The sequence below is a fragment of the Acanthopagrus latus genome, chromosome 7, assembly GCF_904848185.1.
Source record: "Acanthopagrus latus isolate v.2019 chromosome 7, fAcaLat1.1, whole genome shotgun sequence".
Classification (NCBI taxonomy): domain Eukaryota; kingdom Metazoa; phylum Chordata; class Actinopteri; order Spariformes; family Sparidae; genus Acanthopagrus; species Acanthopagrus latus.
In genome coordinates this window covers 18,554,214-18,578,816 of record NC_051045.1, presented here as the reverse complement: position 1 = coordinate 18,578,816, position 24,603 = coordinate 18,554,214, and the positions used below count along the sequence as shown (strand labels likewise).

Here is a 24,603-nt window from a genome sequence, read left to right as displayed (position 1 = left end):
TAGAAGGTCGAATCCAGAGTTGCACTGGAGGGGGAGAGAGAAAAAGGGGAAGAGAGGAGAGACTATAGTAACAATTCTGGTGTTGCACCACGCCCCAAGCAAACAATGAACATGGGCAAACAATGAACATGGCACACACACACACACACACAAACACACACACACACAAAGCCCATAAAAAGCGCAGCCTGTGGCCATGGCGACACATGCTCTGTTGTCGTTAGATAAGGGAAACAGGGCCTCTTCCTGGGTGTGAGAGTTTGATCCCACACACACACACACACGCACACACACACTATGTACACACTGCAGCAGTGGGGTCATATCCACCAACGCCCAACATCATGTGCATCCTCACCTTTTATCAGCGCCGTGGTTCATTTTCATATGCAAAACCCGGGCTATGTTTACCTGGACACACTGTGCTCCGGTCAGCGGACCACATGGACGACATGATCAGATACCGGCGAGATACACGCAGCGGCTCGTCGTATCTCTCGGGGGGATTTTGATGGAATTCTGTTTGGAATTTGCTGGCCTCGTGCCATCCTAGAAAGTATTCAGTTGGAGGAATCGGAAACACGCATTTGTGCAGGGCGCTGTTTTTCCTGAAAGGACTGTTTCCAAAGTGTTTTAAAAGACTATCTGCATTACCTCTCCAGCTGATTTCCAGGAAAGAAATATTTAGTTTTACTGTCAGTGATCAGCTCACAACTAATGAGCTTCAGCTCTGTGTGTTATGATTAGGTTCCACGGTGGAGCAACACACACAAACACACAGCGCACTTCCCATCAGAAGCAGCTTGGAAGAAAAGACACAAAAGACACGATGCAGGTTCCAACCGCTTCCGGCTCCACCTATACTTTGTGATGTGTAAAAATAAAAAAGCAGGCTGAAGCTCTCATTCATCCACTTTCTGTTGCACTGGAGCGACCGCAAAACAGAACCAACAGTCAACAGCAGAGATGGGAGGGGAGATAGAGGAGAAAGGCAGCGTGCGTGTGTGTGTGTGTGTATGTGTGTGCGCGCAAGAGTGTGAGAGAAGGGAGGCCAGGTGGTGTGGTGCTAAATAAGGTTTTGTTTCCACTGTGAACCCGAGTTCACTGTGACTTAGTGAGTTCACAACAAGATAAAAATCGGTGATGGTGAGACGTGTTAACAGCAATCACAGCCTTACAGTTCAACAGTTAAAGTATTTTTTAGAAACACTGTCTCTTTCCTTTTGTGACTTTTATTATTAACATACTACAACATTTGTAATATCATCATAATTCAGCATTAAAATGTATCAAAAGGCGATTGTTTCTAATAACGATATGTTTTCTGTTCAAAATGCGGTCAAGGGATGATACTGCGGAAAACTTGAAACTTAAAAGAAAATCCACATATGTGGTTGCAATGGAAGGGATAAGGAACTGTTTTGCAGAAATCATGTGATGTGTCAGTAAACCAAGTAGCTACTTCTGAGGGATTCCACTTTTAATTTTTATCCATTACTTTTGTGGATTGAGACGTTTTCGGGCAAGGTACTTGGAATTCAGTGAAGTGGCTGGGGTCAACCTTTCTGTATGACGTGACTGTAGTTTGGTACATGCAGTCATACTAACGATACAAATATAGTAACTACAGCTGTATGATTTATCCTTAGCAGCATGGACACCATGATGTGCTCATACACAACAGTCATATCACAGAACACGCGATATCTAGTAAGGAAAACAATCTCAAAGATGTCCTGCTTTGGCTTTTCTGTTGCTTGATACATAAGGAAAATTTACATGGTTCTCATTCTCCATGACTGATCTACAAGGGCTTGATAAAACCTAACTTACTGTTTTTTGGAGGGGTTTTCTTGCAGACAAAGTCGGCACCAGGACTGTCGGACACAACTTTGCTGTGCGTGACGAATGAAGCAATTCAAGCACCGGCAGAAAAGAGCAGGCTGGAACAATCGGAAAAATAAGCACCACGAAGTGCCTCCTGGTGGTGCAGTTTATTCAGGGCCATTGTGAGTCTCCCAGAGAACATACACTATTCTGTGTGGTTTTGTCACAATGCTGGAATTTCTCACTTCGATGCAATAGCTTGAAAAGTGTGTTGCCCAAAACAGCATCTAAGTTAATTTACTTCTGGAGGAGGTGGGGCTAGGTTGGCACTGAAGCATTCCATCTGTCGGCTTGCTGTCGGAGTGGATAGTGAAAAAAACCCCACAGAAACTGCAAAAATTGAGCATTGAAACAATTTCAAATATTCAGTATCAAAATTTTAGCGGTGTTCTAGATACTTCTGACATCATTAATGGAGAAGACAGAAAAAAGCATGACAGCTTGTGAGAATTGCTAGAAAAGGTGATGGTGCGCAGAAGAGTAGGCCATAATGTAAAAGTGCCAGTAGTGCACCGTCTACTGTGAGTACCAGCCAACTACAAGCTAGCTTCAAGGTTAGCAACAAGCTATATAAATAAATGCTAATGCTGCTCTCTGCTCCATGTTTAAATAAACAAACAAGTTTGCCAAATTAAATAATACAATTTATAATGTTATAATGTACTTTTGTGTGAACTCTGTCAGAGAGCAACGGTAGGTTAGCATCCAGTTTAACTGCGTATCCTAAGTACAATCTCTGTCTGTGGAGTATCTACAGCAGAGTGCAAAAGAGGTCACGCACATCGAATGCGCCACGTGTGAGTGCATGTGCAAAGATACAACAGAAAAAAAAAGAAAAAAATGATGTCAGACCAAATTGCCACCCACATGGCCTCCCTCTTCCTGCAGTGGTGGCCTTCAACAGCCTGCTTGCTAACCAGTGCTGGGAAACACCTTCTTAGCGTCTGGCGCAGTAGCATCACTTGCAATTAGCAGCTAGCCCCAGCAGGTGCAGCAGTGCTATACTTGAAAACATGGCTGCCACTAGGAGGAAAGCGGTCCACCTGACACTAACACAGTCCGGTCTGGAGAGGGAGAGAGAGAGAGAGCGCCGAGTGCATTTGCACGTTCGCACAATGCACAATGTGTGTGTCCGTACAGTAAGTGCACGTCTCTGTGTGAGTCTTTGTCAGTGAGGTTTCTCTGGCAGCAGGAGAGGATGCAGAGCACAAGCCACTTTTAACTGACTGGGGTAAACAGCGATGAGAGAAGATAAAGGGCAGAGTGAATGTCACATTACCCCAGCCCTTTGCCTCTGCTCACCGCAGCATCAGATAACTGCAGCAGGAAAAAAATAAAAAAGTCTGGTTTCCTCTAGCATATAATTGGTTATCTTATTGCAATCTACTGCTCTCTTGCCTCTGCACAGAATAAAGTATGAAAGAGCACAGGAGGAAGGAGAAGAAAAAAAATGATCAAGTCTGACTGTTCATGCAGTGACTAAAATAAATCATTATGAACGTAGGCAACACATGAGTCTGATTCTATAGGTGTCTTCTGTGTTGGGAGTCACACAAAAGGTTGCGGCTATGTGTTGCATTCGGTCTCCTACATGCATGGACTTTGACATGCAGCACGAAACTTACAGTTGTATGAGGTGGGAGGAAGTGTTGTAATTGTTGATTTACTGTTACTGATAATCAGGTTGTGGTGTGTTCACTTCAAGTAAGTAAATATAGCACTACGCACAGATATTAACAAAACAGGGAAGTGTGCTTCATTATTAATCATAACAGACAGTCCAGTAGATCGGGGTAGTTTTAACAAAAGCTATATTCACAGGAAGTAACATGGCAACATGCTATTGTTTCAGCAGGCTGCCTGAAGAAATATTGATATGTTATATTTATTCTCTCTAAAATAATTCTGTACCAGTCTATTTTTTTTTTATTAAGTATCAAATAAAAAAAAAAATTGTGGTTAAAGAGTAATCCTAAAAATGTCAAAGGTGCTCAGTGCTCAATTTCAGAATAATTTGTATCTATGGATGCCCACACAGTTTGACCCAGCCACAACTACAGAGGCGTGTTTTGCACCTTGGCATGTTTTCACACATATGTTGCTGCAATTAAGAGACAACTCCTGACATCTTCTGTGGATTCCTGTAAATGTGCCAGCTTTTTTTATGCAAATACATTAAATATATGCATTGTGTAGCAGAGAATATAAAATAATTCGTTTTTCTAATGTATTCCGACACAATGTCTGTACAAGGCATGGACAGTCTGTGCATGTGTGCATTCTCACAGGGAAATTCAAGAGTTTCAGAAAATATGTCTCTCCATGATGAGTAATTTTATCACAACTCTAGATATTCTCAATTTGGAGCCTCCAAAATATAACTGGGCCCAGATCAGTACCTTGAGGTACACCTTTCTAAATCAACTGGCACAAACTCTCCACTCGCACAATGTAGTGAGGCATACATCTGCTTCACAAGCTGCTAACTCTACAGTATACCTCTGTAGTTATCTCAGTGCTTATTTTTTTTTTCTTCTGTAACCTACTTAAAATACTTCTCTTTTCACATTTTGCTTTGCATATATTGTTAATAGTTTACAGAATGTTTTTGTTTATAGTGTTTATAGCAGTTTTGATCATTTAGGTTATCACAGCTTCCAACAAAGAACCAGTCACTCTTGTTTACGTTTTGAGATTTGGATATGTTATCCAGCAATAAAGTCGGGGTTTTACTGCTGACTTTCGCAAGATGGTGTGTGTGTCAATTACTTTCATTTTTGGCAGCTCAAAGTCTAAGCACCAAGTTTAAAAAAAGAGACATTGCTACCTAGCTGATGCTGCTTATGATTATGTATCCATCTTAAAAAGATAAAACATGCTAAAACCACTTTACAAAGATGAATGGTGAACTGGTAACCATATATAAAAAGGGGACTGTGAAAAGTTTATTTTAATTAAGTTACGGATGAAAATTCTCTAGACATGCAGTGGGTGTCGGAGGCAAAAAGGATGTGCAGTTCGTAAAGTGGATATACGTCACACCACATTGTGCAAGTGGAGAACAGATGAAGTTTCAGAAACTGGAGGCTTGGCTATCTCACCACAGCAGTGGGCAGTCTTTTCCTAGCTGGATTGATGCCTGGGGTGGGGGCAGTGTGGAGCCTAACCCCTCGTTCACCCACACTGTACCGGGCCTGTGGTTAGAGAGAAAGACAGCGGGGAGAGAAAGAGAAGAGACAGAGAAGACAAAAGTTGGGGAAGGAAACGAGATGGCGGGGCTTTAGTTTTTTTGCAAGATACAAGCAGGGCATTTGTAAAGGAACATGTCAAGGGCCCCCCCACCCCCTCCTCCCTCGTGAACCTTTCCCTTCTTTCTCCCTTTTTTTCTCCGGTCGCCCTACTCTTTCCCCTCATGCCCGGCACACGCGTGCAGGGGGAGGAGTAATGACATGAGACTTACACAGTGACTCTACGCAGCGCCATGCTAGGGGAAGAATGGAGGTTAATGAGCTGACATCCCCTCCACCCCGAACACGCCTCCTCCCTGTGCCCACCTCCCTGCTCGCTTACACACACTGACAAGCATATACACAAACCCCCCGACAAGACAGCGGGGCTGAACGCTGGCACTGAGCCAAGGATCTGGAAGACTAAAGGAGTATCATGGAGCAACGAGTGGATTTACACCGTCTCCGAGCACATTAAACACAGCTCACAGCAATGGCTGGGTTATGAACAACTGTGAGAGTAATCTAATATCACAAATATGACCTGCAAACATCAGCTCACATAATCAGAACCACATAACACAGTATATTTAGGCCACACTGGTAGCACAGTGAGTCTGCAATGCTCATTACTCAAAGGGAAAAAAATAAGGTATTTGGATCTCATTAGAGTGGTGAGGCAAAAAGTTCAGTTTAGCTTGAGGGTTGCATCATGTTATGAAAGGGTTTATCCTCTGTAAACTGTTAGTTTTAGGGATATCTTATACTACCTGCTTAGGTTTTAGGTTTCTAGGTGGTTCTGATGACCAAAAAAACCAAACAAACATTAGGATTCATACCCTGAGGATCATGAATGTTCCTACTGAATGTCAATCCTAAAGCCCGGCCCATGTATCACTCAGCCGATATTATTGGCCAGTTATACAAATACTGGAGACTTATTGGTATGTTGTCAGAACACGATGAAGCAAATGATGCGTAAGGTATATCTGAGGGTGATACAAAGGCAGCTGTTGCCAGTTTCAATCGATTTTGCTCTGAAATTTTCTCAAAAGACAAACGCACTGACTGTCAGATGTCACCCCTGGAGCCTAGTCGCTAAAATCACTAAGAAGGCTGTCGAACCCATGTGTGAGCATCTTACCAAACACTACACAACCGTTGCCTTGTTGGGGACCAACAGCTCTTGCACCCAGACCACAGACCACTGCCTGAACACATCAAGCTATTATAGTGCAAACAGTGCTGCGAATAACTGATCAGACCTTCACATGCTCCCCCATTTCTTGGTTGTCACATGGTGGTGAGTGGGTGTATAAGATGTTAAATAAACCTCAGTGGCCTTTAGGTTGCATCACCGGAAAACCGACATGTAAAAGGTGACAATTATTAACAGATAAGAGCTGAAGCACGCACACACATAAATAAAAAAAGCACAGAGAGGTAAGAAAGCAGCAGGGTTTCAAGGAAAGTTTCAGAAAAAAATATTTCAGCAGATAAAAACTTAGCTGAATGTAAATTAATGTTAAAAAAGAAAAAAGGAGACATTTTCATGAGCCTGTCTGAGGTTAGATAAAAAGATACAGGTGCACTCGACACTGACATCAGGCAGATTTATTAGTTTGACTGCTGATGTTTGATCTATGTATAACATAAGCCCCTGCTATTCATATAGCTCCATAATGGCCTGCTGCACGCCTGGTTGACAGCTCCATTACACCCTTCACTCCCCTTCTTGAGAGGCCAGACGCTACCATTCATGCTACAAGCTTTCAAAACTGGAGTTAGATTTTTCTTTCTTTATATGTATATATATATATATATATATATATATATATATATATATATATATTTTTTTTTTTTTTTCTTTTTTTTAGAAAATGTCAACGGAGGGTATCCTACTGTTAAAGCTGATATGCCTTAATCACCTCAAATAAAACGAGATAAAAAATGTATAAAGCGAGGGTCCAAAATAACATCCTTCATGTGATAAAAGAACATTACCAAAAAGCAGAAAATAGAATTGATAATGGCGCTGCGAAACACTTTCACACGGCTCGAAAACAATGGAAGATGGATGGTTAGTCATTAGCGGCCATTGTGAATCTTTCCAGTGAGTAATTTGTGGAAAGGCTTGTGCATTTTTAATATTCTTAAACTGAAGAGCCCTAAGAACACAAACTCTATAAAATAATAACAGGCATTTCACCTTAGCACTATCTGAGCTTCTCAATTATTTACCACTAATGAATTGCCGCGGGCAATATTCTTCCTAAGTACAATATCAACCATCCCAGAGAGGCTGAATCAGCTCGCTCTAATACTTAATACATTTACTCAATTATGCTCGCTGTCCCTAATATGAAAGAGACAAGGACATACAAGCTTTCTTCTCCCTGCTGTTTCATATGCTCTGATTCAGCCCTCCTATTTCAAGAAATTCCTCGCGTGCACAACAACTCCCATGATTAATTGATAAAAACATTTTTATAAAAAGAAAGTAATGACAAGGTTCCTCAACATGTCCTCCATTTTCTGTGGTGTGGGAGGATACAATAAAAAGGATGTTTGCTGTTGTTGTGTTGTCTGGCCTCAGTACTGCGGGCCAGTTGCCAGGCATCCGCCAGACTTTGCACTCTGCAGCCCAACATGCCACCTAGAAAATATACGTTGATGAGCCTGAGGGAGCCTGAGGGGAGCCTCGGAGCGGAGCATGGGGCCATCACACCACCAGCTGCCTGGACAGGTAACCAACAGGTGGGAAAATGGTGGAAATGTGCAGGAGGAATATCGTATGGCACCAAGGAGGGAGGGGACACAATAAGTTGATTGTGGTGAATTTTCATTATTGGGATTATCGTGAATTTCCTTACATGAATGAAATAAAAGACGCTGTCTAGCTCGTTGATGCACAGTCTTCAAATGGTTCCCTGATTTATTTTGAATTGAAGCCTGTCACCATGGCCAAAGGCTCACACACTGAATCAGATGTGAATGGATACTGCAGATTCAAAGGACTAAACAACGACGGGGAGATGAGGTTATCTCCATTATTCATCATTTATGTCCATCCATTTGTGCAGGAAGATCTGAAGATTTATGATCACTTTTTCGAAGACTCTTTGTTTGTTTTACACTAAAGAAAATGTGTCCCATCTGTTAGGCAATAAAAATATGTAAGGTATGTAAGGTTAAAGCGATTCCAGTATGCTGTTGTGCCAAGAGTTTCTAAATATATTTTGATGATTATCTGGATCGAGAATTGCAATTACGTTGGACCGGGTACCCATGACATGAAATTTTTATCACGTCCCATGCCTATGGCAGTTCAGAAAGTAATGGAAGGAGAGACAAAGACTAATGAAGCCATCAAAAACAAATGTTGCCTATATATTTATGAAACAAAGTCTCAGCGGAGTGCAGAAAACTGTAGAGTAACCTTCAGCATATAAGTCATCATTCACCAAAGTGAATGCAAATAGATTCAACCATCTGTTAGCTTCTTCTATAGGGGACAACTTCCTATGTGTGTGTGTGTGTGTGTGTGTGTGTGTGTGTGTGTGTGGGGGGGGGGGGGGGGGTTGGCGACAGCGAAGGCACTGCTCATATTTACCGTCTAACATCTGAGAGTGAAAACAGCAGGTCCAGACAGGTATATAGGTACATGGGCTTTACAGATATTTCACATGACACACACAAGAGATCACATTTGTCAACAATTTCACCATCAGGGCAAATGTGGTTATTTGAAATATCATATCATAATATCATATTTAGCTAGTCATCGTTGAGAGGTCTTGGTTGATTATGCTTGCGTTTTCTGGTCTTGACCACATATTCAGACTTTCTGGAAGGGATCGATCCTTCAAGAAAAAAAAAAATCCTGGGTTTTAGTAGCAGTTACACACTCACAGCCCTCCAAGTAAAGACTGCTGGCTTCTTTGTCAAGATTGCTGAACACTCGTGTCTTTTAGAGCAGATTACTTTCCCTGTACCACTCAAAACAGGCTTGGGTGAAGAACGACTGGAAAATCGGTGCATTTATTCATCCAATCAGGCAAGACCCTCATAAATATTGAACCATGTGTTGCTTTTATTACAAAAACAGGTAAATTTACCTTGATTTTCTGACTGTCCCACGAATAAAGAGTTTTTAAAAAGAGAGTTGGTTAATTAAGATACTTGATTGATTTGACGTGTAAACGTTAGCAACCACAGCAGCCCCGGTACAGTGCTGATAGTCCTGCCATTCTGTCTCTCTCTACATTTGTTTTTTCCTTTTCCTTACATCCACCGTGCTTGAGCATGTGCAGCTGTTTATAAATGCGCATATTGTATAACCGCAGTCCACTCTGAGTAACAAAGTGAGTATTGGGCTCTATCTATATGATCTAAATTGTTATCGCCATTTGATCGCAAAGTCGTCACAACTGCGATCCCTCCGCTGTGTAGCAGAGCAGCTCGGGCCTGACAAGCTTTAGTCGATTCCACGCTATCCGGATATAATCATCAGTCTTTGGCTGTAACTACACCAGAGAGAAATTTAAGTGCAAAGGATCCTGTTCCTAGACAGCTGGTAGTTGTAAAAAAAAAACGGAGAGGGAGGGAGAGAGTTTGAAAGAAAACATATACTATTTTCATTTCAACTGCTTTAGGGATTAAAGCTCGGGGGCTCTAGAAAAAAAAATGCATTAAAATAATCCACCATTTGCATGTTTTATCTCACAAAGGAGGCTCACATACACACACATACACACCAACCCCCACTCTACCCTCCTCCTCCCTTCTTCTCCTCCATCCCCTCCCCCATTCAGACACACACTCGTACACACGTCACACATATACACACTGTCATCATTAAACACACACACACACACACACACACACGCGCGCACACACATCGAGATCAACCTGCTGCCATCTGCTCTATGCGCTCTGTACAATCCTCGCAGAATACATTATTCACTACAATACATCACATCACATTCCCTCAATGTCATAGCCTTGTGCTGAAGAAGAGTGAGGGAGAGAATGGAGGAGAGCGGAGAGCAAAACAGCCATTGTACTCTGAAGAGAGAGGGAAACAGAGAGAAAGAAACAGAGAGAATGAAACAGAGAGAGAGAGAGAGAGAGAGGGGAGAGATTTGGCCTGTTACACGGTACAGTGGGAGAGAAAATTAAAGACGGCTTGATTTGGCTTCTTAGGTTGAGACAAGGTTGTCAGCAAAACTTGTTCCAGTTACAGCTACCAGGCTAGATTAAAAATCCCGACAAGGAGGTGAGTGTATGAAAGCGAAGGATAAGAGAGACTGAGGAAGTGAGAGGAAGAGAAGGGAGAGACACCTGGCATCACTGGCAGGAGAACATACAGTAGAACTGCTCGTCATACACCGCGGCATGTTTCTACGTGGGGTTCTTTTGGTTTCTCCTTTATTTCTTTAAGTGTTTTCAAGTGTTAAAGCACGAGGCAGGTGTGAATTGATATTTTTGTGGCAGTCAATGCAATGAATGGACTAACACCAACAACGTGTAAGTCCATCTCTCAATGTTGTCCAACTTCCCAAACCATTCCAGAGGTGGTTGTTTTTTTTTTTTGTTTTTTTTAAAGGGCGCTCTAAACTATTAATATTTTATAGGATCAATGGATCAAAAGACTTTGAAAGGGCTCACTCATAGAGACAGACCCACAGAGATTTAGACAGCATTCACACAGCGGCCATTTTCCTCTGACCTCACACAACGGGGTGGGAAATGCTGGGATAATGTGTAATATGTTGTGGGTTGCAGAAAAACCTATAAAAAAAAGTGGAATCTGAAATATTGTTATCATTTGACCCATTATTGATTGATCAGCAACAGAAAAGATTAAGGAAAGTGAAATACTGGAGGGACATCAGGCTGTAGTTTAAGTTTAAACAACACATTTGATAATGTTAACGGGACAAATGAACATGTCCGAGTTGTGCGTTGATATTTTAGAGTAAATTTCCTTTTCCTATCCTATCATGTAACGCTATCTAATGGTGATGTTAGCTAGGGAGTGGCTGAATGCTACCGTTAGCTGGAATGTGGTGCTCTACCTTGAAATACGGCCCCAGTGTCCCTCCAGAGTTTCACTGTCCTTCATCTTTCAGCTGATGGTAAATTGGGAAGAGGTGAAATGATCATTTGTCCGATTTTTCTATGTTTATACGAGTCGCAATCTGGAACACATCAGTCCAACGTTTTGAGCGTCCCACCGTGACAGGAAAATGGCTGCTGCGTGAATATGGTCTATGAAGCACTTTATCACCTTTCAGCTCCTTGTTTTGCAGCTCAGTAGTTTTGGTTCACTCTCACCGTGCTCATCAGCATGGCTTTCAGCTGCAGCACACAGTTGATTTTACCAATAAATGCTACCAAACACGAAGCTAAAAAGAAGAGTTTGTACTGGATTCACATGCGTCAGGTAGATGGAATGATGACTCCAACTGGATGTTAATGATGCTCCACGGAGACCTGAACGGGCAGCTGTTTGCCAGAAAGTTCACCAAGCGGTTGAAAAAATTGAATTATGCAGGGTTTACCATTTCTCAAACAGGAGTTAAAATGCACCAATGTACATTAGAGTGAGTAATAACACATCTAGACGATGTGTTTTCATTATTTTAGACATCAGTGGAGGTCAGTGGCACATTGGAATTATCATATCAGGATTTGGCCCGGGGCGGTGCTTGTTAGTCAGATAAATTCATCATGTTTTTGTCTTCTTTCATGGGAATTGCAGAAAATAAGGAAAATATACAACAAACCGCAGCCTTATCTTTACAGCGTTATCGGTTGTTAATGTATGGTATATCACCATATTTTCATGTATTATTCACTTTGCTCTGATTACTGTATGAATTTAAATGAGAGAAATGCATCAAGAAAAAACAGATCCTGTTTGCTTTGAACATGTCACACTCCCTGTCCCTGTTAGTTCTCCTGTGCAAAGCATGAACGTGTGTGTGTGTGTGCGTGTGTGTCACCATTGTGCAGTGGTGGCGGAGCAAAGGGAGTGAACAGCTGGCAGGCCCACACTTGACTACGTATTGACCTGCTTTGCATTCACCTGTTATTCAGCCGAACCTAATGTTTCCACTCAGCTCTGCTGCAGCTGAGCTTCAATTAACCTCGCTGCGAGAGCAAGGCAAGCAAGACTTAAGTAATCTGTCAAAGTAGTTTGTCGAACTTTGCTGAGTGTCATTCCACCTAATCCCGGGAAAAATTAATGGGTTTTTACTTACATTTTCAGACTTTTTTTTTTTATTAAAAAAAGAGCAGAGTTTTGCCCAAAGGAGGACTTCTTACAGCACCTGTAAATACAGCCTGCATTCAAAACATCATTAACATACTTTTTTGTTACACTCTCAAGGTTCTCTTCAGGGTGCAGGTGATCTCCTGACTGCAGATAATTAGCCTTTGAAAGTGCCATTTGCCTGTCTAAACACACCATTTGAATGGGAGAAAGCGTTGCTGCATCAGATGCTTCCCTTCTCTCCACTCCACTCCTCCTCTTCGCCTCCTCTCTTCCCATTTTTTTTTCCCACCCTCCACCACTCCCCCCCTCCACTTTTCGCAGATGCTCTCTCGGTTCTTGTCTGTGTTTGGGCTGCGACTGTGAGGGGTCACCGCCTGCCTTGTTCTCACACGAGGAGCACTGAGCCCATGTGTGTTTGTGTGTGCATGTGTGTGTATGTGTGTGTGAGTGTGTGTGTGTGTGTGTGTGTGTGTGTGTGTGTGTGTGTGTGTGTGTGTGTGTGTGTGTGTGTGAGAGAGAGGCACGGCGCACACTTGTCTATGGATGATTATATGAATCAGTGTGTGTGTGCGCGCAAAACGTAAAAAAAAGAGGTGTTTAAGTGTGTGAATTTATCCAAATGTCTGTGCAGTTGAGCCTGAGTGCCTTTCCCACTGCGTGTGTTTCAAAGTGTTTGAGTGTGTATCCTTCTGTGTGTGTGTGTGTGTGTGTGTCTTGCTAGCTCAGTGCCAGGTCTCTCTAATGAGTCTGTCAGGCGCTGTTAGCGACGGCGTGCTCCCCTGGCTCAGCGCACTCCTACAGACACACTGTGATTAGCCGGGCCAACGGCACGCCACCGGGCCAGATTAAACACTCACCACGCCGCCAGGGAACACACACACACACACACATTCACACACACTCACACATTCACACTCACTCTGCACAGCACACATTACAGCGAGCGCTACACTGGCGAGCACAGGCACCACGCGCACACACAGACGTACTTAGACACACACAGCTTCATCATCATCGCACCCGTTAGTCTGCTCTGATACAGTAACACATACTTGCCCTCCAGAGCCAGGTGTTGACGCCACTGGAATCGTAAATGGGAATGCGAAATAAAAACACAATACAGGCCACCTATGGCACCAGCGAAAAAAATATTAATATTTCATCAATATGTCCGCCTTTATTGAATTCCTGACTGCTGCTAATTTTGAACATCACTCAGAATTAAGGCCAGCCCTTCTGGCTCCAGCAGCCTTCAACATCTTCATTAAAGCGACATGATTCACTAATTACAGGTAATTACCCTTTAATGAGCTGCCCAGATGAATGAGCAGATATGCAGAGGAGGGGCAGGCCTGAGGACGCGTCGTTTTTTCAGTTCCTCACGGGCCAAGAGTGAGTGGACTCTGACCGGGTGTTAAGAGCTGGACCGTTCACTGACACATGGGGGGTTTAGTCACAACAGGCTGGGAAGACCTTCACTTACACCTCTTTGAGACATACACCTGGTCTTTAACACAGGATACTGAACATGGGTGCAACTTTTTGGGGCTGTCAGCCCTAAATGTAAAGCAGTGTCTGACTGGCACAGGCTGCATGAATTCTGGTCATTAAAAGCTCCCAGAAGTTTATCTGAGGCTCCAGCAGGCTGAGTTAGTCAAATCAAGTGGTTATCTTCCAGCTGCAGCCTTGTAAGTACAAAATTCCCTCTTTGTGTTTCTTTGGACAGGTTCCTTGTTGACCAACAGCAGACCAATAGCAACACAAAGACACTTACTCATGTCCCGAATAGTCACTTCAGGTAAACTTCTGAATATATTCAAGGATTGTGGATCCCTTTCACTTAAACCCCTTTAACACCGGAACAGTAACATCCACTAACATCTGCCCTTTGTCTTCAAGTGGAAGGTTATAATCTGCGTCTGCATTTACTCCCTGGTCAAATGACTCTGCAGCAGTCACAGGTATTCATCGGCTCCAGCTCCGATAAATGGCTTCAGCTCAGTGAAGAAAAACATTTGCCCCTTTTCTGGGCCACACAATGATGCAGATTGAAGTTCTGGATGTTGGTGTGTAATACTTGTCCAACCATCTCCTTCCAGGCAGCACTCGAACATCATTCGAAAGAGAAGCTAAGGTAAAGAAACATGCTGTTTTCTGTTGTCTGGCATGTTGGTGAAGTAGAAAGGAGTAAATTGCTCGCTTTTAGCAGGTTTACCTGCATTTAGGAAACCTGACTAAATGCACTGTTTCTGGTGTAAAATGTATCGCAATAAATTAAAAAGGGATCATTTAATGGCTAGTATGAAAAAAAAAATGTAAATGTTTACATGGGCATTCAAAAATCTGAACCTATCCTTTAATTGATTAGAAACAGAAAAAAATTAGAGCCAAGTCACAAAAGAAGTCCTTATTAGTGGATCTGAACAGTTTCTATTTTTTTCTTCCCCATTCCATTAATCATTTTATGACCCATTAGGTTTACCGTTAAACCAACTGAATGCATCTCAAATGATAGTTTCAGATCCTCTGTTGAATTTAAAACTGAAATAAAGAGGAATGTTATAGTTACAGTTCTAATGTTTATACAGATTCAACATATCCAGAACTGCAGTTTCTGAGAATTTCATGTGATAACTGAACACCTTACAGTCATGTTAAAGCATCTCTGGGTTCAAGACACGTTACAAGTCATGTCCATTATCCAACCATATAGACGACTTCTATAAGCAGCCTACAGTGATCTTCACCACAGCTGAGTAAGCTGTAATGGACTGAGGTCAGAAAAGCTGTGACGACCCTTGACACTAACGACAAATGTGGGTTTTTCCACAGTCACATTTACAAGAATCGTCACCGACACTGATAAGAGGTGAGATTTGTAACACACTTAAGGTGGTGCTGTGTTAAAGCAGGCAGCTCCTCTAACTGTGAGGGTGTAGGAGGCGCAGACTGTAAACTCAAAAACAGAGAGGCGTTTATTGTTGTCCCTCTCTCAGAAAATGTGAAAATGAGACTGATCTAACAACTTGCCAAGATTTAAAAAAAAGTGAAGTTTCTTATCTCGGGCATGCAGAAGAAAGTCCCTACGTGAGGACACATGAAGTTCACTAATTTTTCCCCTCTTTCATATTCTTCTCCTCCCCCTCTCTCGCTGACTCTCGTGCCATGTGGCCTATTTTTACCCCTCAGCGTGGCGTCTCAGGGTTTTCCTTGTCACCACCACGTTTCCTGTCATCAGGTACGGTTGAACGGTGCACTTACTGAAAAGGCCCTGACACTGTATGTCTAACTGTCTCTCCCTCAGATGTGGTCGCAGATCTTTGTCTTCCTATCCACGTTTGTTTAGCCTTTTACAGTTCATGAACTAACAGATAGCATCCCACGACATATGTTAGTATGTTAGCAGGGCTGAGGAATACAACCTTAAAATTATATCGTCATACCTTTAGCTCTTTATGCACAGATTATTTAATCATAAAGTTATATTCTTTAAATGTAATTTTTACTGCTAAACAAGTTGAAAATTATGCCAACAACATTCTGTCAATGTATGTCATTTTGAAGGAGTTATACAGATGTCCATTGCAGTGGACCAGACAGGTAAACATTTACAACATTTTTCAACTATGTAACATGTCAAATATACTTTCAACAAGAGTTTAATAATACTTTTTTGTACATAAACGTCATCAAAAGGGTATACATTTACAATGCTGTATATTTACAATATAAAGACAATCATCACCTGGAACTGTGGACAAGGCTTGTGGGGGGGGATGCCACCTAGTAACTGTGTCAAGTTACTCCATCTTAAATGGTCAAAAATGGCTTCCAAATATCAATCAATTGTGAGGGGACTGTACATGAAAGATCTAAGTCAAGGGTTCGTCAATCAGGCCCCCAATGAGCATATGAGTTGCCAGTAGGGCACCTTAAACCTCAACCCTCTCGTTATACATGTAATCTATTAAATGTAAAGCAGTGTTTCCCACACATGTACTTTACTTGGGAAGGCCTATCTTGGAAAAGATGATGTGTATACTATAACATAGTCTCATATAATGAGGTCAACATAATATCAGTATACTGTCATGCCCTATATGTTAAGCACATCAACATACTAAAGCGGAAATATTAAACCAAAGTATTAGAAAAACATTTCTTGGTTCGCTGTCTCCTGTTTGTCTGCCTTTAATCCAGGCCCATGGGATTAGGATATTTACAGAAATAACCCTTTGTTTACAATACACTAATCCAATCACCACGCTAAAGTTCATTCAATTTGTGCCCCGACAGTGAACCCACCCCCTGCTCCCCGCCCCACTCCTCCACCCCTTACCCTCCTCCTCCTCTAAAGCATATTTATCATGATGCCATATGCCCCGACACAACACTGCGTCTTTTCTCTCGCTGAAATGTGCAGAATGTGATATACAGTAGTGTGTGGCACAATGGAGTAATTGTGTTTTGTCCCTAGAGGGAAAGTATGTGAAGAGGAGAAACATCAGCGCAGGATGTGTGCTTTACCAGCCTTGTAAGACGATGCAGTCGAGAGTGAGGCGAGCTATCAATGAACAACTTGATTTCTGGGATGTCACTATGTCGCCCAACCTCTGTTACAGCATGCTTTGGTGGCTTTTCTAAGCCTTTTAATGTCAAGCCATATCATATTTTCTTACTACAATATACTTTAACAACCTTTCTCTCTGCAGGGCAAAACAGCATATTAGGGCCTATATATATTTCAAACTATCCCCAAATCAGTTCCAGATGTGTGTGAGAGGCTAAAAATCCTTCTATGAAAGACAAATATACATCTGGACTTGAGATGATAAACAATGAAATGCCAATAGACTGCATGAAGTTAGCTGTCCTCTTTGTGCTGCACCTCTCCTCTGGCGTGACGCACAGTGCCTCTTTTGTTCTGCCGGTCATTGCTTATGTTACTGTAGAGCACTAATGCACACAGATCGATAGCATACTTTCCATTTCAACACATTGAGCTGATGTACGGACACGCAGTTGGAATTGATCCCGTCCCGTCAACACGAAGTTTTCGCTCTGTATGTCTTTTCTTCCCTGCTGCAGAATAAATGGTTAAAGCAAAAAGCTGTTTTCACAGCGTGTCCACAGTCTCGAATCCCCCCTTTTGCAACTTGACATCTCTGTTTTACGCGTTGAATAACTGCATCGCTGATGATGATGTAAGGCGAGGTGGGTGGGAGACAGTGCAAAGGAGGCAACACATCAATATCAAAAACAGGAACATCTGGCCCATTCACATGAATCAAATCTTCCAAAATGCCTCCTCCTGCACATTCTAGACCATTTATGATGAGGTGGGGGGGGGGAAACTGGCTCAAATAAAACTATTGTGGATAAGCTGTAAAGTCACAACTGCCATAAAACATGTTAATACGACAATAAAAACGACCGGTCTGAAATGTAAAGAAATAAAAAAAAAAAAAACAAAGAAAAAACTAACGCATGTCGCCTGTTGGTCTAGAACAAACAAACCCAGCAAAATCAATTTCCTCCCCCACAGGATGTCCACCGCACGCAAGTGGGTTTTTTACGACCATGACTGAAAGGTGCAAAAAACACCAAGCATGTTTCAAGTAAGCAAAAGCAACAATCTATAGTTTTAACAAGCTCGGGAGTACAAGGTGCACATATCCTGAATATGGTTTGAAACCTTTAACAGCACGAGGGCTGAAAACAGGAACTGGCTGGTCCCCCTCAAATAGGTCATTGTGTGTGCTATACTGTATGACTGATGACTGATGACTGACTTAAGGGACTGTTTAAAATTTGAATCTCAAGCTTTTATTTTTTTGTTTTGTTTTTGCAAACAGTTTCGTTTGCCAAACCCCCAAAAACCCACAAATGCCTTTCTCTTTCTGTTTCCTCCTGGAGTTAGAGTTAAGAAAAGTCAAAGCAAGTCACACGCAATTAAATCCGACTCTTAACACCTCTGATCCTTCCTCTAAACGCCTCTTTGAGCCTGAAAAACAACAGCGGGGAGGAATCAGAATATGGTTTTCACCCCCCAAGCTATAAATCATATAGTGGTCTTCTAAAATGATATGCTGTAGGAGGAAACTCTTTAAATTTTTTGAAGCTATCAGCCCACACAATACAGTAGGTGCTTCTGAGACCGAGATAAAATGTTTTTTTTTAGTGATAACAATAAAACAGCTCTTCTTGCTTCGATGAACCAAACCATCAGCTTCTGAAAGGCAGCGATGGAAAGAGAGAGAAACAGAGAGAGGAAGAGCACTAATCTCATTACCTTCCCTTCCTGGCATGAGAGAATATTCATCTCTCTGTGGCAACTGGCAGGAGGGTAAGAAAAAAAAAAAAAAAAAAAATTCAATCGCACATCCCACCATTTCATTTTCCATGTAATTAAATCAGTTAAATGTTATAAAAACATGTAAACTCCGTCAATGACTTTGAGCCATTTGCATTTTTAATCAGGCCAGATTAATTCTAATAAGCGAGCTGGGCTAAGGCGATGACAGAGCAGGCCTATTGTGTGTCTGTCACACTCATTTAATTCTGTCATTATGTCCCATATCCTATTATGGTAATTGGCTTTTTATTCTCAATCAACAACCAGCCAAGGCTATTAAGTAATAATCTCTGACTACTGCACTTTTAACCTGAGACGTGTTCGAAGTTTGCCACCTGAACAACAGCGAGCGGCTGATAAAAGATGGAGAAAATGCACAAGCGGCGCGACGCATCGGCTTATTCCACCCAGCCACTTGCTCCAAATGAAAAATGACTGTCAAGAAGCTGCCTGTTGACACTTGGCATAGGGGCGTAAAAGCAAACACATTAGATGGAGGAAATGGGAATCACCATCTTCCCCCTGCAAGGTAACTAAGCAGAGAAGACAAATGTGTCTGATGTGTTCAGCCATTTCCTCTGCTCCCTCTCGGGGGAGTCACTCGAAAGCGAAATCTGTGAAGAAAACCGGCCCTGCTGTTTAATTGAAAGACACCGCGGCAAACAAATAGGAGAAGGGCGCACGGTTTACCTCCAGGGAGACATGCAGCAAGTCTCTGACAAAGGGGTAATGATAGCATGAGGGGAAATATGTAATTGTAACCATGCGCAGAGCTGCACGAGTAACTACAACTGCACAATTTATCAGAAAGGTTCACTAATTAGAGATTGTTTTAGGCTATGTTGTCTCCTGAGTTCAATCTCGATGGATGGCTGCAGGTGAGCAACTCAATCAGTTTTTCAAAACAAGACAACGATCAATAAAGTGGTGGTCTGTCACTGGATCTGTACCTCACAACACTTAACAGCAAAGTGGTACATCTGAATAAAGTTTAAAGTAGATTTTTAATGTAGTTTTGAGGAAGAAAACTTTCATCAAAAGAGAAAAATCTTCACTGACTGATTGATTCACTTTGGTGGATGGCTTTTTTTTTTATTCAGCTGAGGGAGAAAAAAATCATATTGCTGTTTATAGTATTAGTGAATTTTACACTTCTGAAAACTACACAGCACACTTTTAAGTTCTGTGTGGTAAGCTAACAGCTAACTTTAATATAGGTCGATGGCACTGTTGTCCGTTACCATCTTTACTCATTTCTTTCATCACTGAAGGTCTGAGTGGCTCTTTCACTCATTCCAGTGAGGTTTTGAATGAACCACACATCATCTCTGCTGTCGACAAGAATAATGTCTGCGCAAATGAAACTGCACTCTGCACATCTATTCCTGGACTGTGTATGTATTGTCATGATATAATTATGTCTATTATCACGTAAGGGCACAAGTTGCCAAATAAGGCAGTAACATTTTCTGCATCCTCCTCGCACTTCAAGCACACACCAGTTGTGCCCCCTGATTGCTGCCTCAGCAGCATCAGCAGAAAGGATCAGTCACATGCAGAGTGCGTGTGTGTGTGTGTGTGTGTGTGTGTGTGTGTGTGTGTGTGTGTGTGTGTGTGTGTGTGTGTGTGTGTGTTTCAATGCATAGATGTAGGCCAGAAAATGCCAACAAGTCACATCACTAGTCACTATGCACGAACTGTGGTGTCAAACATGTGGTCAGGGACATTTTCAGTCCTAGTCACAGAGGAATTTCTTTGAAATAGTCAAACAGAAAAAAAACATACTTTAGCTTTTACAGCAATTGTTACACTTTTCTTAAAAGAGAATGGGAAGTTGTCAGAGAATGCTGGTAGAAATAAATTGATCCCACTTGCTTTTAAAGATTTGTTTTAGTTTGAAAATGAACCATAATCTTATTCAGCACCGTCTGAGACTTGAATTAGTTTTGTGGAATGGTTACCACCCACATTGAGAGTATGATTGCCGGTCATTCACTGATGCATTATGAAAGTTAACCTAGCTTTACTTTATCACACTCAATCAAAAAAAAAATAGGAGACATCTTTTCTTCATGTCTTTATGGGTTTAAGTACATAATTATAATCAGACACAAAAATAATACTGTTAAACTACCATTTTTTTTTCTATCTCTCTTTCTCTGTAAATCTCTTTTGTTCAGGTTCGCTTTGGTTTTTAAATACCATCCTCCCTCTCTCAATTATAAACAGTAGTATTTGTCATTCAGTTGTCGTTTTATACCCAAGGAGATGTTTCTCCGTTATTGTCTGCGCTCTGTTGATTTTATATGTAATTCAAATGAACTGAGAGGCTTGTAGGACTTTGAAAAAAAAAAAAGGGGGGAATTACACAACATACTCATCCATACAATATAAAAACATAGTTAGTCCTTTTGTCAGAAGCAAGTGCAATAATGGAAAAAAAATGTCATCCATTCAATAGCTCAAACTGTACTGTAAACAATGTCAGGAAAGCGGTGGGGGCTGGGAGGGCTTTGTTTCAACAGAAGCCACCCTCATGCAACTGACGGTTGGACCTTTAATGTTCGCAGTTTTCTTACTGGCTGCTGCTCTCCTCTCAACAAAACGCTCCGGCAGTCATCTCACTCACATTTTCAACTCTAAAATTAGCCGCGGAGTGCTGCAAAGCTGTCAGTGCCGATTCAATTGGACAGGTACAGCGGGAATGTATTAATTTTCTCATATAGGACAAAAGTGCTTTTCCAGGTTCCAGTACCCCTCACTTTGCCTATATCCCTGTGCATTAGTGTCCTTTTAAGAAGCAGCTCGAAGACATCTTTTTTTTCTCTCCAGCCACAGAAGACAGATGCAGGAAAGGCACACTGAGCACGGCTTCTCTTAACAGTTCAATAACATTGTGTTGAAAGCCGCAGTTTCTCAACTCTCACTCGCTAATGTTATGAGTAAGTCAGATGTCTATCCACGGCGCGCGGCCGTTTCACACCCCCACAAGCCAATTTCACTTTTAGCACTCTAAAGACAAGATTTAATAAACCTTTTCATTTCACAGTAAGACCTTATGAAACCGCCGTATGGCCTCACAATTTACATTTTACTCGCTTTTTATCCGTAAAGAGGACTTAATAAGTTCCCCTCTTGAGTACACACAAGGTGAGCGTTACTATGGGGACGCAGAGTGCTCCGCTGTGCTCCGTGGCACCGGGGCCTGCTCCATTGTGGCGAGAGACAACAGCTGTCTTTACCTTTGGCAGGCAAACAGGCTCATTAAGGGCGGCCATGTTTGTTTTTGTGCCCGATACCTAGCCCTAAGCAAACACAGCCATATCTCCACTCCACAGCCCTTGCAGCCTCAACATTTCCTTCCCTATTGTGGAGGGAGGCCCTGGCACATCGAGCCTGCTGTACATTTCTTCTTTTTTTTTTTTTTTCTCTCTCTCTCTCCCCGCGAGTTCTGGCTGAGCTGACAGTGGCTCTCAAAGAATGCGTGTTTAATTGAGAAATTTAGTCTTGGTTAGAAGCTGATGAAATGCTGAAATGCAGCGAGCACGGCGCTGAGATGCTATGAATATCGCGCATGTGTTATATACATAATGTATGTCATTATGCTGGCCGATATCACGTCTTGTGGTATGTCACAAGAAAGCCCCCTTTGTTTGTTGTGCTGTGGACGCGATAAAGGCGTCATTATTGGGTCTGCTCACAGCTAACAGTAAAATCTGCAGTGAAAGGTTTCATTCGCATATTTTTCTCCACTCTCAGCACTGTCTGCGGCTTGAGTGACAAGGCAGGTTGAATTCATAACGCTTTGACAAAAATTCCATTTAAGAGGGAAAATGGCATTGAATGTCATTCCATTACTGCAGACGGCAAACATGGGAACACTTTAACCCAGAAGGCATTCACATTAACTTATACAAAACAGCAGAAACACTATTTTTTTGGCTCTGCCTTTAATAAAGAGTATTTTTAGCCGTAGCATTTCAAGAGTAGTCTCCCAAAATGTACTCACTTATTTGATTTCATCCCTTTTCACCATTTGTCAAGCCCAAAGTCACAATGCATTTTGAAATGAGTTCTTAATGTGGAGTAATGAGGCTGTCACGGCGAAGCAGTCTCTGCTTGTTTGAATTTGAGTCATGTCGTAGATTCAATTAAATCAGCTGAAGTCAAGCTGGCCCCGGGCCAGATCGGTAATGGGTGACCTCATTCAAACAATGCACTGACATATTGAAACAATAAGAGGAAGGGCCTTGAGTCAGTTGCAAAAGCAAACTTGGGTCGAAAGCGATAAGGTAGAAAAATTACAGTGAAGTCACCAAAGTGTCTGAAAGATTTGTGTAGTCATGTGTCTTCTTGGGTGCTCGACTAGGTTTTCTCTTTTTTTAAAATCCGTTTGGTTTCCAAAGTTGGTGCTTGTGTAACACCTCGTAGACAGGCTGACTGCACACGTGTGTCTGTTTATCATTAAAACCACAGATCAAATGCAATGCAAGAGTGCTCAAGATGTAACAAATGTAGACATGGAAAACAATCTTTACTGTAAAGATAAACATCCCTATTGCCGATACACCAGACCACATATGCTCTGTGAACTCTGACTCCCACTTCCTCTCGCCTGTGATAATTGAAAACAAAAACTGCCCGAGCTTCGCAGATAAAGACTACCTTGCAGATTTCAAACACAGCTGGCCCGTTTCTTCTGTTGGAGGTTTATTTGTCCTCAGAAGTCTAAACTGATTTATTTGGATGTTGAAATGCCTGGAATCTAAATCATGACACAAACACTCCCAAGGCTATGTAAACAAGCTTTCTAGTTCCAGTCTACAGCCACGCTTTTCTGAGCAATAACTTGAGTGCCAAGGGCAAAAGCACTTCTCACGTTTGGACGGGTCTCCACTGTCACACAGTTATTAAGAGAGGGCACTACTCCGTTTAGAGAAAAAAAAAAGGGAGAAGGTATTGCTAAAACGCGTATTCTGACTCCCCTGTCAATGTACAATCAATTACGCTACTCATTTCAAGGTACATCTATAATTTATTAAGCGCGAGTTTACAGTTTGGAGAGTCAGAAACGTCCTGAGTGCTTCGTAGAATAAACAGAAATACGGTAAGAGAGACAAAACGGAACATCTTGCTTTACTCACTCTTGTTTCTCTATTCACCAGGGCAATAGCAGTTACAGTAAACAGATAAGAGAGTGCACACACACAGACACACACACGCACGCACACACACGCACGCACACAGACACACACACGCACGCACACACACGCACGCACACAGACACACACACACACACACACACACACTAACTAGTAACTGCATCTCATTAGGCGGCATTCCCTCTGGCCCTTATTCCATTAGAAATTAAAACTCGGGACAATTAGTGGCAAATTGGTCTCAGCTCAAGGCTCCGAGATGACTTAATTACAGGCTCATCTGAAAACTGTGCGATGGTTCTGTGCTGGAGAACACAACGAGTACCTGGATTACCGGTCAGTCACAACGACAAAGTTGAACAGATGGAAAATTAACAGCTGGAAAAACTAGTGCTGTGTACCAGAGAAAGACAATTTGAGTCATCACAACGACGGAAATGGTTCGATGGAGAGAAGGCTGTGTGACGGTGGTGTCGCTTTTTCTTTGTTTGAAAAGGTCACTCCCACTCCCACGTCTTTTTGATGAGAAAGCAAGTCCAGGTGCTATTTGAGCACTGTGAGAGTATCAAAACATTAAATCCACGTAGAAATGCGAGCCTCAAACTAGCTGTCAGGACTTCTGTAAACTTATAATGTCACAACTATACGGTGGCCGCCCTCAGCCACGCCCCCAGCACAGCCGTGGTTGCAAGA

General features: G+C 42.1%; 1 protein-coding gene across 3 annotated transcripts in view; it reads right to left on the bottom strand.

The window, feature by feature from the left end:
- Positions 1 to 24,603, bottom strand: part of LOC119023100 (TOX high mobility group box family member 2-like) — an 88,529-nt gene that overhangs the window by 50,730 nt on the left and 13,196 nt on the right. For 2 of the 3 annotated variants that reach the window (XM_037104766.1, XM_037104768.1), the window contains exon 2: positions 4,989 to 5,081. The exons of the other annotated variant lie outside the window; for it this stretch is intronic. In XM_037104766.1, coding sequence (XP_036960661.1) covers positions 4,989 to 5,081 — 93 coding nt within the window. The remainder of the gene's footprint in view (positions 1 to 4,988; positions 5,082 to 24,603) is intronic. 3 annotated transcript variants of the gene reach the window in all.